Here is a 19213-nt window from a genome sequence, read left to right as displayed (position 1 = left end):
TCTCTCTCTCTCTCTCTCTCTCTCTCTCTCTCCCTCTTTCTCTTTTACACACACACACACACACACACACACACACTCCTCTGCAGTCCCTCTGTCACCCCGCCCGTCTCAGGCTTTGGCGGAGTCCGTATGTGAGTCATCGGTGGATTTTAACTGTCTCTGTCCCTCAGTGCTGCAGCAGAGACACAACAGCTGTCAATGACAACAGCCATTCAACAATTACTAGTAACGGTTTAAATAGCCAATTAGATAAAGTCAGTATTAAGAAAAGTAAATTAATCATAATAAAATCATTTTTAAGCCATTATTAACAATTTGACACAATTTACTTAACAAATTAGTGCAGAAAAAGACCTCCAAACGGTGAGAAAACGAGTTTCAGCTCAGCAGTATGATGTGATGACTTGTAATCTTTATTAACCTATTAAAACGCCTACAACGTGTGTTAATATGAACAGGTTCAATCATCTGAGACAGGAGAGCCATATCAGCTCCTCAGTAAGTCAGTGGTCCTAAATATAGACCCATTATGGATGTATTCATTTCACCATAAACTGCGACAAAAGCCGTTATGCAGCCATTGAGCTGTACTGGGTCAAAACTACTTTCAGTCCATGTTCAAAGAGAGAAGCAGTTTTGTTTGGCTGACTCAAATTAACTGAGCGTGTGTGTGTGTGTGTGTGTGTGTGTGTGTGTGTGTGCGCGCGCGCGCGCGCGCGCCTGTGTTGCGTATCTCCCAGCTCTCTGACGCACAAGTCAGGTGGTCCCTCTAATAGCATGAGGAGCTGTCCGCGGTGCTGAAATCAGACTCACACTGCGAGACAGAGATGCTCAGTTCACTCACGACCCTCGACAGAAACTAATAACAAAGGTAAGACTTCGTTGTCTTGTTAATAGCATGACCCACATTACACTAAAACTTACTCTAAATATGTTTCCTATCACCCGTCATAACATTAGACGTTTTTTTTCTTACTTGAGCCAGCTTCAGCTGCAGGAGCTGTTTACCAACCTGATGCACCGCCACAGATGTTGAGGCGAAGATGTTGCGTTGTGTTGCCCGCAGTCTTTGTTCTCATTTCGCCTCAGATTATTCAGAATTGCTTGCGCTCTGTTACTCGTATCAAATGCTACTTTTCTTTTCCTCACAAGTAAATATATACTGTAAATGACAAAGCGACGTTTAGCCGTTTAAATTCTGGTTGGAAAAATGAGGTAAAAAGTAAACAAGGGGAAAAATAATTGCTTATGCGTCGTCGCTTATGGTCTGTCATGCCCTTTTCTTTTTTGGCTCCTTTGGGAAAAAGTTCCTATCTCAAAAAATATTAACTTGTTAACCTTTATTATTTAAAGCATTTGCCTCCAAAATAAAAATTTTAATGCATTTCGCATGCTTGTTTTATATTGGCTAAGCCCATATAGGCAGAATTTATCCCACTGACAATGTGTTTCAACGCAACAGTGTTTAACTGGAGTTAAAGCTTGAAAACAGTCATAATTGGACTTTAAAGGTTTTCTGCGGTTAAAGGAGAGGTTCCATGGGAACATCAGCCTTACCGGGTTACCTTGACAACGAGGCAGTGACTCACGGAGAGCAGCAATTTGACGACTAATGAGATTTGCACGGGAACTGAATGCCGCTGCTATTACTGCTGCTGGCAAACAGGCGGCAGAATTCCAGTATGATCCTCAAATACCAGCAACAGGCAAGAAAATGGAGGAGAGATACAAACACCCTGCGTGATATTTTACGGTGATAACTGAGCTGCGTTACACTTAAAGGTCCTATTATTATTATTATTATTATTATTATTATTATTATTATTATTATTATCATTATTATTATTGTTATTGTTATTACTACTGCTACTACTACTACTAAATCGACAAGTACTTCAAATTAAACGACCTATATGGTCGTTTATACCTGCACTCCAGAATGACCCACTGGAGCGTAATATGCTGCTTTCCAAAACTGTTAGAAATCACTGTTAAAAAATAACGATGTTTTAAGATGTGACAAAACTGTGATTAATGTCTAGTTAGGTTTAGGCACAACTTGGTTAGGGCTAGGGAAAGATACTGGTTTGCATTAAAATGTTCACTTGAAAAATTGTTACTACTTCCTTAAAGTTAGGCAACCTCCGTCGTCATGGCAACAGTTAATACCAGTTACTTTTTTTTTTTTTTTAAATGTCCCGAAGTGAACAGAGTCTCCTGCAGCTTAGTCCATTTTTTGCCATCTAACTAAACTATCTAGCCGTTTGCCCAACCCACCTCCTCCTAATGAGGAAGTCACCTTTATAGACAATATTGGAACTGTAACTTCTCCGGGACATAATTGCTACGGCCGCTAGATGGCGTCTGATAGGCTACTCAAACGTAACTATAGATAGTTTTTGGCAACCGAGTTTTTCTTGGGAGGACAGGCTCATTTATTTATTTATTTATTTTTTGCTGCTGCAGACTTTCATCTTTTTGATGCAAACATAACTGTTAGTGCTACATAAAACATGACTAAAGAATAATGAAAAAAATCTCATCAAATGCAAACAAAAGCATTACAAAAATGTAAAAGGAATAATTATATGCTCAAGTAAAATAAAGTCCCAATGAATACATTTTAACCAAAGGCTTTATTTAATGTGAGTCATGTCGCTCTCTCATTGTTTCCCGTCATCTCTCTATCAACTGTCAATACAGGCATAAAATGGCCACTTAAAAAACATATACTATAAGAATAAATTGAGGTGTTTGACCTAGTTTACACCAGTGCAAAAGTCATGGATCAAGACTTTATATATTTCCAAGCACTGCCTCCAAATCAATACAGATGTGTTCATGGTCTGTGGTGTTATCACCAGACAATTAAAGTGATGATAAGAGCAAAAGACATTTAAGAAATGCCAGAGCGGTAACCGTTGCGAACCTGTTAGCTTAATGTGTAAAGGTCAGTCCTGACATGTGCCTCTTTGTCTTCCCTCTCCAGGCGTCACCATGCCGTCACTCCCCAATACCTCTACAACAGGCAAACCTTACCTCGTCTGTTTTGCCAGCCTCCTTCTAATCCTCCTCTTTCTCAGCTCCTCCGGCGTTCACGGGGCTTCTCTCAGAGACCACAGACTGCGAGGAAGTGAATCAGACCCCCAGAGAGGAAATGTCCACCAGGCTCCCAATGCTGACATGCTCAAAGCCTTAGAGTACATCGAGAACCTCCGTCAGAGAACTGGCACAAACTCCCAGCAGCATTCCCCTCTCACTGCAGGGCACGATGCCAGCCACATGGATGACGCTGAGAAGCTTCGTGCCATGCTGAGACTGGCTTCTAACCCTACGCAAAGCAAAAATGAGGATGAGGAAGAGGAGGAGGAGGAGGAGGAAGGAAGGGAGGATAAGAGTGAAGAGCTGCTCCAGGCTGTGCTCAGCACCCTCCAACAGACAGAAAAGGCCTCCAAGCAAGCTTTGCTTCGTCCCTCCTCCCTGGGCGGAGGCGAAGGAGCAGCCATGAAGGACAGCATGTACCCCAGGGTGCAGCAGAAGCAACATGGCATCATGCCTCACAAGAAGCTACCATTAATGTTTGAGGATGAGGAAGAAGGTGAAGGAGACGAGGATGAGGATGAGGATGAGGATGAGGAGGGGCCAGATCTGGAGCACGAGAGCCCCTTCAAGCGCACCAATGAGAACGTGGAGGAGAAGTACACGCCTCAGAACCTGGCCACGCTGCAGTCTGTATTTGATGAACTGGACAAGCTAACTAATGTGAAGTCCGTGCACAAACGGCAAGATGAAGAGGATGCCATGGAAGAGGAGGAGGAGGAAGACGGTGATGATATGTTTAATGTGAGGAATGTGGCGTACGATGATGTGGATGGGGATCTAGCAGACTGGGGTCCACTACAAGAACAGGAGGAAGACGAGGAGGAGGAGAGGGACAACAAACACGAGTTTGATCGAGGCCTTGATTATGTCGACGATGAGGACGAAGAAACTGATGACGACGGCGAAGAGGAAGATGATGAAAGCTATCCAGTCAAGAGGTCAAAGGATCCAGATGATGTGACCAACCTGGTGGACTATTACCTTCTCAAAGTGCTGGAGAAAACAGAAGAGGAAGAGCAGAAACGAGCAATAGAGGAAGAGGAGAAACAGAGGGCTGAGAGGAGAGTGGCTCAAATGCAGTACAGAGATAACATAGACCCACAAGCCATCTACCAGCTCATTCAAATCTCCCAGAAATACCAGATTCCACCTGAAGACCTGATGGACATGCTCAAGTCTGGAGAAACAACAAATCAAGACAAGTCACGAAAGAGCAACGAATTAGCAAGAGCACAAAACAAGCTCTCTCAGATATCCTCAAAGAAGACACACAAGAGTACTGAAGCTAAATTCTACAACAGACGCCTTCCTGATAGACAAAAGACCCCGGAAGACCTGCGGACAGAGGAAATCCTCAACATCCTGGGGTTAGGGGGCACAGAGAACAAAGATCAAGCTCCTGTCAGGAAGCAGAAGCAGTACAAAAGCTCACTGTCACGACTTCACAGTCTGCCTGCGGGGCTTTTGGGGGAATCCGCTCCCACGCAACGGCGCCTTCCCAGCAAATTAAAGGACGACTATGATGACACCGTGGACGAGGATGAACTGGCAGCGTATCTAGCAGCTCAGATGCTGGCACAGTATCCCAACCCGGCATACAGGAACAACAAAGCGAGCCAAAAGAGAGATGAAGTGGGACACAGCATGACGGGGTCTTTTGAGCAGGCAATACAGAATTATTTTGATCAAATGGACTCAGATAAAAGCATGGATGAAAAGAGACAGTCTGAGCACGATGAAAAGGGCGGTAATACACAAATGCAAGGCTTTGATAATGAGGCAGTGATGAAATTGCTGAGCTATCTGAACCCAGAAACTGAAGAAAGTGATACCGATGCCAAAACTGCCCCAGGAATATAAATAAGGCTGTAGATACATATACATATATATATATTGTTTCGGTGGAGGGAGAGGGTCAAAATAAAGTATTTTGAAAGATAAAACATGCAGTCAGCTGTAGTTATTGTGTAGGTTTACAAATGTTCTTATTTATTAGCAGAAATGTGAGTGTTCAGACATTCATTTGAGTTTCAACAACACTTACAACCAGTACATGTGACTCACCAGCCTTACATTTCAACGCACACAACCAAATCAGTGTTGGATCCCTTAGATTTGTGTTTTTTGGTAATTATTTCTTAAATGTGGTCATATGTGACATACTTGAGGTTAATAAAGCATTGACTTTATTTTTCCTTACTGTGTAGTGTTTCTTCAATTATTCAGCATCATACAAAGCATCGGTTTAAATGTAAATGACAGATTACATTACAAAAACATTAAAATATATTTTTAAAAGGACATTTGGATATATTGACAGATGAGACAATGCTGTCACACAGAGAATATGTTTTCAGTCATATTTCCTGTCACCCTGTCAACCCTGAGAGGCTTAAAAGGCACTTATAAATGCAAATGTAATTGATATTATCCTGAAAACTTTTCAACAAAAATAATATTGACTTTAATCAATACTCTGAGATATATTTTAAGTATCAGATTTTCAGAGATAAACATTCTTGTTTTAGCTGCATTACATTAAATGGTTTTAAATGAGAGTGGTAGACATTTTGAAGAACGTAATTCTTGCAACTTAAGTGAAAACATGAAAAATTAGGCTGAATTATTTGTTAGTCGCTTAGTCAACATACTACGCAATAATAAACCTTTCATCCTTGTCTTCTCTCGACTCAGTAGGCAGGTTTACTCATGTATTCCTCCATTGTCTGTGATAAGAGATGAGATATGCAAACACATATCACACAAGTCATTTCTTCAATGAAACCTACAGTACGTTCACTGAGGGTCTGTGAAACTATACTGCACCTCTTGGAGTGTGTCAGCCTCCTCTATGGATACACCCACATCTACTTTGGAAGTTTCTAGGACTTCTCCTCCCATCAGGAATTCATCCAGGATGAAGTAGGCCTTCTCAAAGTTGAAAATGATGTCCAACTCACACACCTGACAGAGGAGGAAAAAATATACAGTCCACTAGATTTGAGATTGAGTTTTAAGATCAGGTCTTAATTAAATATTAGAAAGACTAAAAAAAAATGGCAAGCTGTCTGTATAATACATGTCTTGACCTATCTCATTTTCATTCATTCTCTCCCCTTTCTATCTGCTCTTTTCCTCTTGCTCTCCTCATTTTCATTGTTTGAGTTTTTGTAAATAAGAAGGCGTGGCTCTCCTCCTGTAGATAAAAACAAGCAGGGTCCATCTCAAAGTCGTTTTGGAGCAAGGGCACCTTGTGGACACCAGGGGGAGTCTGACTGGTAAAAAGCACTGTAAAATATCCATTTGCAGATTCAGGAGGGAAGGAGAGGGCATTTTACTAAACTCCTGCATAATGTAAAGCAGGAGTCACTGTATTTCAGTGTTTGACCTGTATAATTATAAGCATTGATCAAACTGATGTGGAGGCTTTTTAAGAAACATGTCTGTTCTCCTGCACAGAGCCCTGACCTCAACCCCATCCAACATCTTTGGGATGATCTGGAATGCTGACTGCGAGCCAGACCTCATCACCCAACATTAGTGCCCGACCTCACTAATGCTCTTGTGACTGAATGAGAACAAATTTCTGCAGCCAGCAGAGCAAATCATTGTGTTATACACCACAAGACAAGTGATCACTGAGTCAGAGGTGACGTAAAGTTGGCTTCTTTCAAAATAACCCAACACCTTTAAAACATGAAGGAAATTTCGGCTTAATTAATACAGTGCACCCATGTGCAACATGTACTTAGAGCTGCTTTGTGGTGTTGTGTTCCAGGGGCACCTCTTTTTTTCTATCTCCTCTTTTCTTTAGCAGTTTTTATTTTCACTTCTATTTTTAGTTTGTAATTTCATAATATCTGTTCTTTGAAGTGACTACACATTAATTTCAATGGGCCTGGACTTACGATCTCCTGATGACTGAGCACTATATTGTCTGATAGACAATATCAAATCTTTGCTTTATCTTAGTCATTATGTGAATAGCCATAGCAGTAGAATTTAAAAAATATAAATATTTTGGATAAAATTACCCTCTGTAAAATACACACTATAAGTTTTAGACAATGTAAAAATATTCTTGGGAAATAAACAGTTTGAGAGCAGACGTTTAAACCCCTACACAGACTGTCCACCCACACAGTTGTTTTCATTCTGCCTGATTAGACCTTTTCTCAGGACTGTGTGCAGACTGAACTTCATTGACTTCTACCTCACTCTCCTGTGAGTTTTGTTGCAGCTGTTGAGGAAGGATAAATTAGACTTTGTACATGGAGTTTGGTGATTTCATGTAATCCAGATTACAGCAATGCGTACTGATGCCTAATGTCAGCCTGAGCAGATGTCTAATTAGCCAGAGTGATTGAAACCTCCTGTATGTCTGTGTGGGCCCAACTAACAAAACAGATTGTTAATGACCAAACAGAATCTGCTTGAGCAAAAACATTTCAGCTCTACTTACATTACCAAAGTATTTATCCAGCAACTCCACATATCTGTGGAGCACCTCAAGGCTCAGCAGCTCATTATCCTGGTCGTCCAGACCAGTACAGAAATACAGACTGGCATACCTGCATTTGAAGAGGAAAATGGTCAAATGTCACAGCAATGATTGACACAATGTTGTCAAGAATCTGGAGAAACATGCAAAGCAAATCAATAAAAAAAATACCATTGTAAGTGTCATAAAAGTACAATGTACTGCACTTTTTTTTATTTTACTTGGTTATTATACTAGATTATTATATTGTAAAGTGTTCCTGTTATTTTTCCACTTCCATTAACTCCATATTTATCACAAGGTTGTTACTATGAGACAATGAGATGAAAGGTCATGAGAGGATAAGTGCTGTGTTGCACCATCACTAACATGGTTCGGCCAGTAATCTCAATCATGCTCTGTGTGTTTAAGTAGACCTTTACTCTGAGTGGTCTTGTTAACCCATTGTTGGGAAAAGGCGTGTTTGCATTGTGTGTATTTTGAGCGGTAGTCAAGAGAACACAACCATTAAGCATTGGCAGAGTTAAGGGTGGTTTCTCTTTACTGCTCAACACCCATGTGGTACCAAGTCTGTACCTGCCAGGCACATACTGCTGATGACGAAACATGAAAAAACAAAACCTAACTGATAATAATAACAGGAATGAAAGAGCAGCTGTGTCTCTTGCAGCCACCTTTTGTAAACAATCTTGAGGTCCCTCCATTGGAGGAAGTTGCAGGAACGTGGTGGACGGGCCAACACCATCATCGTCATGTCCCGGATCACCTTCTTCTTCTCTCGGTCCGTTAATGGTGTGAACCATTTCTGCAGTCGCAGCTTCCCCTGCCGACTGAACAGCAACAGGAAGCGCATCTGAAATTAGGAAAATGAGTCATACGCAAAGTGGTGCCTAAAACTGACATGACATAAATTAAATTTTTGTCTGAACTGAGCAATATCAAGGCTGACTGCACAAAAGGGTTGTAAAATAATCAAACATTGTTTTGTGAGAGAAGCAACATCCTGTGTTATACAAGTTAATTAAGCATTCATTCAGACACATGCGTGTGCGAACAACATAATACTATCTCCTGCAACAGTCAGTTAGAGCTGCAGCTAAAATGAAACCACCCAAAAGTGGTGACGGTGTTTGCACCAAACAGCAATTAGATTTCCCAACTAGAAATGTGAACGAAGAAACACCTCACCTTGCACTCACCTTTGAATGCAATAAAACAGTAAATACAATGCTTGCGTTGCACAAGGGCATGAGAACTCTTTGCCCCGAGGTGCAGTTGCAAGCAGCAGTGCATCTGCCTGCAACAAAACCATGACATGTGGACTAAAGAAGGCCAGGAGTGTAATTATAACACAACTGTCTGCTGGACGAAGATGAAAAAATTATTTGGGCTTAAATTCTTTATTTTAATGCTATGCTATTTATTTTTATGCTATGTGATGGTTGTCTGTGAATCTGAGTGATCACATTTAATGTATTGTTAAAATAAATCACGCATCACCAGGATCACGGATTTCCATTCATTTGCCTGTCACATACAACATTGTTGTTACCCTGCATCCTTTCCAAGCCCTCTGGTTGTTTCTGCAGTAATGTCAACGCTTTAAAGGAGTTTTTAGGAATGTCTACTCTGTCTGCCACTCCACTATCAATTACATGACCTTTGAACAAGGAAGTCCCTCTAATAAATTGAATTGCAACTAGAAAAAAGGAAAATAATCACCCCTCTACCGGCTGAGTTTTCACTTTAAAAAAGTTATTTGGACATACTACAGAATGAATGAATTACTGATAGGTTTACAGTGCAGGATTACCTACAGGTACATATCCGACTATAGAAGCGAGCTCGAATACTCACCATTTTGTCACAGCTGTCCGAGAGAAATCAGTCAAATTCAAATCCTCCAGCCTTATAATAAAGCCTACCCCTGAATCCTAGTCCTCCTATCCTACTGAATCTCATGCGTTTTCACCATGGTTTTAAGATGCGGCGACATTACTGATCTTCCCAGAAATCAGTGCGCTCACACCTTCTCCAGTCACAGCCGCGCCCTGCTGCGCTCCAGTGGCTGATTGGCTGCGAGGAGCCAAAGCGCAAAGCTGCACAACAAACAGGTAGGTTAGATCCTCTTTATATACAGTCCGTGACTAGACCAGTGCAGCTGTTGGATGTGTGGTAACTCACAGTACAGGCTGCAGTTATATTCATCCTTAGTTATTACAGTGGTGGAAGAACATTTACTAAAGTACTGCACTTCAGTAGCCTGCAAATTTGAGGTACTTGTACTTAAGTACTTTTTACTTCTACGCTATATTTTAACGTTTTAAATACTAATTAACGTTACTTTAACGCTACAAATGAAGGTTTTAGACAGTGTGGCTCCGTGCAAGTTAACAAAATATGCCATGTAGGCACAAGACCCCACGTAAAATGTCGTTCTATAGGTTTTAAACAAACCAGATATACTGTTTCAATTATGTTGGCGGGTTTTAAAGGTTCCTGTAGTCAGATTTTATTAGCTTGACTACACAGCCACAACCATGCACGTAAATGTGTCAGGAAAATGATGAATGGAGTAATGTCATGTAGAAAATGTAACTAACAGTCTAATAAAGTCCTGTGTACATTACAGGAGGAATAATGTGCTCTCATAACGCAGGCTGTAGATCACTGTAAATTCAGCTTTAAGAGCTGTCGCATCATAAACTGAATATTACATTTGAGGTTGAATATGCATCCTTCCTGCCTGCCGCTGGGTGGTCCTCTGATGTTAATTCAGTGGGGCCACACGTGGTTTGGATCCAGAGTAAAAGCGGAGGAGAGAGCTCAGCGCAGCGAGAGGCTTCCAGAGCAGCACCATGTCTCTGTACCGCAACTCCGCCTGGTTCCTGAAGGGAGTGACTGAGTTCACCAGGTAAGATGACTTTATACTGTATCTCTGCCCTCTGTACTGCTGAGACTTCACTTCAGTGTTGTAGGAGCTGCAGTGAGTGTGTGTGGCTGATGTGTCCTGTGCATCACTCCCAGTGTAGTGAGAAGGAACAAGCTGACACTCAATAACACTTTATAATGCAGCATAATCTCATCATTTATAGACAAACAAGAAACTCTAGATGAGAGAAAATGTAAAGATTCAATTTGCTAATAAAAAATGTCATTTTCTGTTATGATTATAATGTGCTTCTTTCTGATTCTAATGGATCTAAACATCAAAGTGCACTTCAGTTAATGTGTTACCAGATGTAACTTTTACAGGCATCCTTCTAAAAGCTTGTGTGACATTTTTACTGCATGTTTAAACTGAGTTAGAGACTCAGATGTCCATTTGAATTTGAAATAATAGAAATAGTTTACTGCTAGTGAAATTAATTATTTGATTTTTTTTTTAATTATCTAGGTGGATGTTTTTGCCGCAATATACATTGAGTTTCTGTTCATTTGTCTGTTCAAAAATGTATATATCATGATGGTTGTCTACATAAATAGATCTTAAGAGATGGGATGGGTTTGAGCCACTCCATTTCCCAATCAGCCTAGATAATGTAAAATAGAATAGAAAAGAATAGAATAGAATAAAATAGAGTAGAGTAAGGCTGCAACTAACAATTATTTTCATGATCAATTCATCGGTCGATTATTTTCACAATTAATCAATTACTTGTTTGATCTTAAAAATATCAGAAAATGGTGAAAAATGTTGACCAATGTCTCCCAAAGCCTAAGATACAAACTAAAATGTGTTGTTTTGTCCCCAACCCAAAGATATTCACTTTACTATCATAAAAGACTAAAGAAACCAGAAAATATTCACATTGAAGAAGCTGGAACCAGATAATGGCTTTTAAAAAATGACTCAAAATGATTAATCAGTTATCAAAATAGTCTGCAATTAATTTTCTTATGATCGACTAATCATTGCAGCTCTAGAATAGAAAGGGGAAACCCACTTAGACTGCATTCATGTCTCTTATTTAAGACTTTTGTCAAAATTTTAGGTTGATGTTAGTAGTCCTGATGAAAGATAACACCCTAATAAGTAACAACAAACTGGGTTAGAGGAAATGTTATATGAGGACTTGATCTTTAGAAGGGATGAAATGTATGTGTAATGGGTCTGATTTTTATTTGTGCTGCTGCACCCTGCTGATCGCTGACTACAGATTTTACCATGTGAGTCCCACTACATCACTAAACAGAAAGGAAAGAAAGGTTTAGAACCTTCGAATATCACTGATTTATGAATCAAACACAGTTTCTAGTGACTCAGCAGGAGTCATGTAAGGTTATAAGTCATTTGTCCAACCAACAGAGCTCTAAATGTCCTGATCTGATCTGATCTGTTGCAGCTCTGAAGCGCCTTTCCTCATCAGTATAAAGCAAGCCAAGTTATCTGAAGAGGTGCTTTTGTGATTGTTTCCCTTCTCCCCTTTGTTCTGTGTTATCTTTTCTCTTAGAGAGCTGCCTGGCAACCCGCTCTGACCCTTCACTAATAGCTCTCTGCATGACACCATCGAACAGAGCGGGCATTTAGCCTCACTACTACCCCCGTCCCTGTATCCCTTCATCTCCCCCCTTCAGCCGCCCGCAACAATGGCATCCAGGACAAAGGGTGGAATTGAGGTCCTTGGTGCCACACACACTCACATACACACATACAGCGATCCTGTTGTCACCATCGGTAGTCTCAGATGCCCCCTCCTCACCCCCCACAAGTCTTCTCATCAGAGATGATGCCAGGCACGCTCCTCCTTTCATTGTATCTGTACAGTAATGCTGTGAAGAGACGTACTGTACAGTAAGCAGGCTGACCTCAAACACGGACCCTCTCTTACCCTACACACACACACACACACACACACACACACACACACACTTTCTCTCTCAGGACCGGATGTGTGCAGCTGAGTTTTATTACAGCATTGTAAGTGCCAACTTGATTTTATTTCATTGCTGTCCTTCTGCAGTGAACCTTCTGACCCATTTAAAGTCTCATCCCAGCATCCACTGGACTGAGCCCTGAGGCTGAGATTCAGACACAGTACAGATGTGCAGATAAACAGGCTGCTGATACAGAAATAATTCATAAATGTTTATGCTCTGCAGGAATGCCTTCCTGTCAGCCTCCAAGCGATTTGTGGAGAAGGACCTGGAGGTGTCCATGGCGGGACGCTCCTTCATGATAACAGGAGCCAACAGTGGCATTGGGAAAGCCACCGCCATGGCCATCGCTAAGAGAGGTACCAACCCTACTGCCCTCTTTGTCAGCAAATCAACTCATACCTGAACAAGCAAATTAGACATCCACACTGAAACTGTACTGTGGAAGTTTCTAGTGTTATTACTAGGAGTTACAGCTGTAACTATGAGTTTCTATGAGTCACAGAAATGCTTCTTTTGTGAATTATATTTACACAATAAATTAGGTTACAAACAATAATATAGATACAGTATATATTAGAAAAAAGGGAAATAAAGAAAAAAAATATATACATATGTGCACATACTGTATATACATACATATGCAGATACCCCTACACTGTATTTTATGTACATACATATTTAAAGCTGTTAAAGATAAAAAAGAAAAAAATTGAATACAATTTTAAAAAATAAAAAAGGGAACAGGTGGTGTGGTGTAAAAAGTTAGTAATCTATGCTCTACACTTCCAATTCCATGCAAGCCACAGTTATGTAGGGAAAGTCAATGAATCAAGGATACACATATATACATGTACACATATATTTACAAACACACCAAGACTTACTTGGTGTCTATATTTTCTCGCATACATACAGAACATGTTATCTCACATACACATACTGTATTATATATCAAGTAATATGAGTAGTATGAGAATAGTTATGCTTGTTTGCTTGTAAGCCCATACATCTAACTACCAAACACTGATGGAATTATAATTGTACATATTGCACATACAATAGGAAGAAAATGTTAATAATTTTGTAACATCTAACACTTTCCCAATATGTATTATACAAATGTCCAATTCTGCAAATCTTTGAATGGGTCAGGTAACATTAGCCTTTAGTAATACAATACTTAGGATAATCAAACACCATGTAGTGATGATAAATCTCTCATAAAGTACACAGATAAGGTGCATCCAGGTCAAAATCCTCACATATTTCTTTTATTTATCAGATTTATTATCAGATATTTGCAAGAAGGCAAATCAATTTTAGAAGATGGTGCCTGAACACTGAGTTGATGTTACCAAACAAAACTCAACCTTAAAACATTGCAGCTGTGCTTCATAACTATTTTGGAACTTTTTAATCTATTCACAAAGGACAGAAGGATTTTGATGAATGGTGTGACAGGTTAATGCAAAGTGAAAAACATGTGCTGTGTGCTGTATATATTGTATCTTCATAAACTGGTTGAAAACAAGCAGGAACAAAACAAGCATTTGGTAAATATAGTAAATAATATAACAGCCATCATATGAAGTTGGGCTCATCACAGGAAGGTGAAGATAAACCCTGTTGTCTTTTCCTCTTGAAAACGCATCCAGATACAAATTACCTGCTGGTAAATAATGATGCTTATTCGATCTTTGTCACAGGTGGAGCGATCCACATGGTGTGCAGAAACAAGGACAAGGCTGAGGAGGCTAGGGCTGATATCGTCAAGGAGACAGGGAATAAAGTAGAGTGTGATTCACTTCTAAACAGATATTTTGAAAAACAAGGGGACAGACTCTGTCTCTCCAGATGTGATATTATTCATTAAATGGCTCGTGTCTTTGCAGGAGGTGTACGTCCACATCCTGGACCTGTCTGAGACCAAGAAGGTCTGGGAGTTTGCAGAAGCCTTCAAGAGGAAGTACAAGGCTCTCAATGTACTGGTGAGTGATATGAGTAACCTGTTTTTATATTGGAAAATATATGGCAATGTGTTATCAGATTATTATCTCCATCTTTCTGTCATTCATTCGCTCAGTGTTGCTTTTATTGCTTTTTGCTGGCGCTCACTTCAGTTTTCTCATATATTTTAATGTTTTGGTTCAATAAAAGAAAAGAGATACATCATAATGTCACATCTGTCAGGTCTCTGTTTTCTTTTGACTGCAGTGAATGATCGTCTAATATGTTGTAATCTGTGCAGATCAATAACGCAGGCTCTATCATGAGTCAGAGGGATGTGAATGCCGAGGGGCTTGAGAAGAGCTTCGCCACAAATGTCCTGGGTGAGTCACAGGTCAGGGGTGAGGTTTGAAGAAAGCGATGGGAGGAAAAAAACAAGGGTAGTTGAGAAAAGTGTTTTTTTTCCATCCTTGTCTGTCCTCTAGGGATTTACATTCTCACAAAGAGTCTCATCCCTTTACTGGAGAAGAGTGCAGATCCCAGAGTGGTGAGTCTGACAGACACAAGTCAGAATCTCCTCCTTCAGTTAAAAAATGTAATAAAATGCTCAAAGAGGCTTTTCTCAGCATGATCCATCATTTTAATGTACATTTAATGGGTGTGGGCCACTGGGTTGTGGCTATGTAATGGTTAATTGCTGGTATGGGGAATTTTTGCGAGACAAATGCAAAATACCAGATCACATGTTAAAAGGTAGTATATATTAGGAAAATCATCAAAAATAAAAGTACTCATTATGCAAACAACAACAGTGTTATCTTATATTATAATATTGGATTATAATTATTAGTGCAAAACATGTAAGCAGCATTTTAATGGCTGAGGTGGATCAAATTTTAAACATTACAATACACTACAACACTGTATACAATTGATATGAAATTGGATCTTATATTGTGCCCTCTAAAACCCGAGCTCCCTCCCCCACCCCTCACTCCTGTTTCCATTCCTCCATGTTCAGATCACAGTGTCATCAGGGGGGATGTTGGTGCAGAAGCTCAGGACAGGAAACCTGCAGTCTGAGAGGGGCCGCTATGACGGCACCATGGTCTACGCCCAGCACAAGGTAAGAACTCAGCTTGTTCTGTGATGTTTTAACGCACTGATAAGTAGTCGCTTATCAGTGCGTTAAAACATCACAAAGGTCGTAACTGACAGACTGTGGGACATTGCCGACCTTCAGAGTTTGTCAGGAAACAGCCAAAACTGGCTTATTTCCATGCAAATTGTATAAAAGAAAGAAAAGAACTACAATGGTGTGATTAATCTTTTGGAAAATGTTTGTCATAGTGACAGATATTTGTAAAGCATCTTTCAACAAGGCAATTCAAAGTGCTTAATATAAGACATAAAAAGGTATTAAGACAAGATATTAAAGTAGTATAATGATAAAAAGTATATTTCCTAATTTTTGAGCTAATGTGGGCCTTTTATTGATCATTAGGATATTTATGGAATAGTATATATGATGTTGTATTTTTGATTGTATATTAATTGAATAATTGATCAGTACTACACTGAACCTGAGCTTAACTGAGTCTGAATTGTGTCTGATGCAATTAATTGTTCCAGTTCAATATAAATCTGCATGAAAATGTTTTAGTAAGTTTTGGTTTTAAGAGTATGTTTTATCCTTTAAATTAGGTTAGGTTAAATTCCTAACCTAGAATTTCTAGTATTAGAATGGCTCATGTTAAGATATTTAATCGCATGTTTTTAATGTATTTCATTTTATAGTATGTAGAACAAAATTTGGGATGTCAAAAAATATGAGTATCAGCCTTGGTATGATGCAGTGATCATTTCAATGGGAAGCATCAAGATGTTTGGTTTGACTGACCGTGCCAAAGACAACGTGTGAATCACCTGCCTATAGCCACACAGCATGTACCTCATCTCTTTAAAACATGTTCATACATGCTTGTGTGTGTGTGTGTGTGTTCCAGAGGCAGCAGGTAGTGATGACAGAGCAGCTGGCTAAGACTCACACTAACATCCACTTCTCCGTCATGCATCCTGGCTGGGTGGACACTCCAGGTATCGTCCACACATGTCACATCCACTAGGAATTCATAGCTGCCACTTTTGGGACATATTTTTACATAAATTCAAAATTTGAAACACTATCAATTTACTCTTTATTATAAACACTGGGCTCTTATCTTTTGTTTCCCTCCCTCTCTATCTGTGTCTATTTGTGCCAGCGGTGGCTAATGCCATGCCAGACTTCCACAGCTCTATGAAGGAAAGCCTGCGGACCCCAGAGCAGGGGGCCGACACCGTGGTGTGGCTGGCTATCTCTGAGGCTGCGATCACAAACCCCAGCGGACGCTTCTATCAGGGTAAAACTAAAGAAGCACCTTTTTATCTTTTAGGGATTTGTGTGTTGAAAAAAACGAGGAGGAGAAAGGAAGAGAAGTCCGCTGACTGAATTATGTGTTTGTCAGTTGTGGGTGGGATGGGGGGCATGGGGTGTGTGTGTAAGTTTGGCCTGTGTCCATTGCAGCTGGAGTGGGCTGCCTTTGGTGCCAGATACTGCCAGAGAGTACAGTGCCCCTCTGAACACACACACACACACACACACAAACGACTGCACGCTGGTGTACACACACATACACACAATGACGTCTGTGGCCTTGAAGAGGGAGGCTGTAGCCTAATAGAAAAAGCACGTTTCATTACATCTTATATAATATGAGGCACTATTGTTGGGTTTTCTTTATGTTTAGATATGAGCACTACATATTTCTGATCTTTAATAATAATTGAGATATCACTGCGATGTGATGAAATAATGATATAGGCGCAATAAATAGCCACAGCTGTAATGGTGATGCATAACAACAGCTCTGGCTGTTGGAGAACTTCGCCGATGCAACACAGTCAGTGAAACTGCTCTATTTCTGTCCTGTTTGTTTCACTGACAGGTCTAAAGACTGCTGGGGCAGCATGTTGATATGATAACAGCTGATTAAGGGCGTCTTCATCCATTTATGGTTAATTGTGGGACTGGAGATAAGGCTTGTGCACATGCGCCCAGTTCCACAGTGATTAAAATTTATAAAACAGAACCATGCATATGGATGGCTTGCTTTGTGTGTACACACAGTTTAATCATGAATTTACACAGAGTTTTCTGATTGGGCATCACATCTATCACACAAGTGAGAGAAAATCTTATTTCAGATACTTCCAGCTGCAGTGTTTTTTTTTCTATGTCTAACTAACTGTGTAACTGCAAACAAGCAATTTTGAATTAATACATTATATAATAATAAAATACTACAATTTAGAGGTGATTTAATGTTTTGCTTATTTTAGAACTAAATTGAATACCTGCAACTACTGACACCTTTGAGGCTATTTCAGTGTCGTTCCTTGTGGAATCAAACAGTCATGAACAGTGAAAAGTAAAAATATCCTACTAAAATATGTTCAGGCTGTTTGAATCTGTTGCCATTGGCTGAAAATGAATCCTGTTTTTTTCTGCAACCAATCACCTTCAAAACTAGGAGGCAGATATTTATACATGTGTTTGGTCCTTTTGGCTTTCTATCACTGAACTCTGATACTGTATTTCCCCTGACACCTTGTGGAAAACAATATTTTTTAAACATCAGAACCAGATGAGGGAACACATGTAAAGCAATGAATAGCTCTTACAAGTATGTTGTGTGTGTGTTCATGTGTAGACCGAAGGATGGTGTCCACCCACCTGCCGCTGGCCTGGACCCACAGCTCCTCCCTGGAGGAGCAGAAGTTAATGTCTCTGCTGGAGGACTTCGCCAAGACGTTCCAGCCACACTGAGACAGCAGGAGCTGGGTACCAGTACACCCCCACCACTAACACCACCAGCTCATACTGACTGAGGCTGGGCTCAGTATTTCATCCCCCTGTTGAACATACACTCCAGGAGAGGGGGAAGGAATAAATCTGGGTCTGTTTGGAGAGTTAACACTGGCTTCAAACACATATGAAGCTATTCTTTGAGTTTTAAGATGTGTTTGGGAAACGAGCCTCACAATGCCAGATTAACTCACCTGTAAGTGAGGGATTAGCTAGATTTGTAATGCTTTATAACTACTTTTATAACTATTTTTCTTATTTATAAGCTCAAATTTATAAGAACTAAAACTTTTATTGTATAAAAATGTTTGATGTTTAATGAGTTTTCAAAGGATGTTTTCTTGCTGATAGAGAGAGCAGCTTCATGAGCCACACACACACACATACACACACACACCAACATCCCAGTCTTTTACTGTGACTTTATAAGAGGTGTCAATCAGATGGGAATCTGATGCGACCAAAGTCACGCACACGACGCCCAGTCTGCATTCACACAGCACCAGTTATGTGTTCAGTCTCATTGTTGTGTCTAGATAACATAAACGTGCCAAACTGCTGATGTGTATTTAACAGCTCTGTTAAGTGTATTTGTTATATTGTAGTGCAGTCGCTGTAATGAACAGGTTGAACTCAGGCTGGAGGTGAAGTGTTCTCTCTATGAGCCGCGTGCCTTAAATGCACCGCAGCAGCAGCATCACTTTACGTGCAATAAAATCCATGTTTTTATGACTTGGTAATATCTGCCCTGCACCTTTAAAAAGGCTTTTTACTGACTGTGGCTTTGGCTGGAGTCTATCTTGTAAATGCATGCTAGAATAAAAAAAAAAAAAAGGCTGTTTGTGTCTCATTGTGCCTCCGAATTACTTATTATT

General features: G+C 40.1%; 3 protein-coding genes across 11 annotated transcripts; 2 read left to right on the top strand and 1 right to left on the bottom strand.

The window, feature by feature from the left end:
- Positions 1–787: 787 nt before the first annotated feature.
- scg2a (secretogranin II a) lies at positions 788–5297 on the top strand. 4 transcript variants are annotated; one of them, XM_042415093.1, is made up of 2 exons: positions 788–871; positions 2990–5297. In XM_042415093.1, the coding sequence occupies exon 2, from the start codon at positions 2998–3000 to the stop codon at positions 4960–4962; it is 1965 nt and encodes a 654-aa protein (XP_042271027.1). In that variant the 5' UTR covers positions 788–871; positions 2990–2997; the 3' UTR covers positions 4963–5297. The 4 variants fall into 4 exon arrangements, with proteins under 4 accessions (XP_042271027.1, XP_042271024.1, XP_042271026.1 ...); XM_042415090.1 differs by lacking the exon at positions 788–871 and adding an exon at positions 1587–1706; XM_042415092.1 differs by lacking the exon at positions 788–871 and adding an exon at positions 1614–1753.
- On the bottom strand, positions 5077–10429 carry ap1s3a (adaptor related protein complex 1 subunit sigma 3a). Of its 5 annotated transcripts, none has more exons than XM_042415097.1 (6): positions 9461–9623; positions 8803–8900; positions 8278–8433; positions 7565–7673; positions 5929–6066; positions 5077–5828 (listed from the first exon to the last, which is right to left on the bottom strand). In XM_042415097.1, the coding sequence occupies exons 1-6, from the start codon at positions 9461–9463 to the stop codon at positions 5793–5795; spliced, it is 540 nt and encodes a 179-aa protein (XP_042271031.1). In that variant the 5' UTR covers positions 9464–9623; the 3' UTR covers positions 5077–5792. The 5 variants fall into 5 exon arrangements, with proteins under 5 accessions (XP_042271031.1, XP_042271032.1, XP_042271034.1 ...); XM_042415098.1 differs by having other exon boundaries at positions 5080–5828; positions 8278–8456; positions 9461–9621; XM_042415100.1 differs by lacking the exons at positions 8803–8900; positions 9461–9623 and adding an exon at positions 10321–10429 and having other exon boundaries at positions 5080–5828.
- Positions 10430–10436: 7 nt separating this feature from the next.
- Positions 10437–19149, top strand: dhrs12la (dehydrogenase/reductase 12-like a). 2 transcript variants are annotated; one of them, XM_042415095.1, is made up of 10 exons: positions 10437–10517; positions 12707–12840; positions 14191–14273; positions 14377–14472; positions 14733–14814; positions 14917–14978; positions 15453–15557; positions 16438–16528; positions 16696–16833; positions 18184–19149. In XM_042415095.1, the coding sequence occupies exons 1-10, from the start codon at positions 10462–10464 to the stop codon at positions 18297–18299; spliced, it is 963 nt and encodes a 320-aa protein (XP_042271029.1). In that variant the 5' UTR covers positions 10437–10461; the 3' UTR covers positions 18300–19149. The 2 variants fall into 2 exon arrangements, with proteins under 2 accessions (XP_042271029.1, XP_042271030.1); XM_042415096.1 differs by lacking the exon at positions 10437–10517 and adding an exon at positions 12458–12524.
- The last annotated feature ends 64 nt before the right edge of the window (positions 19150–19213 follow it).

The sequence above is a fragment of the Thunnus maccoyii genome, chromosome 6 (genome assembly GCF_910596095.1).
Source record: "Thunnus maccoyii chromosome 6, fThuMac1.1, whole genome shotgun sequence".
Taxonomy (NCBI): Eukaryota; Metazoa; Chordata; class Actinopteri; order Scombriformes; family Scombridae; genus Thunnus; species Thunnus maccoyii.
The sequence above is the reverse complement of the archived record's forward strand: the minus strand, read 5'-3'. Positions and strand labels throughout refer to the sequence as shown.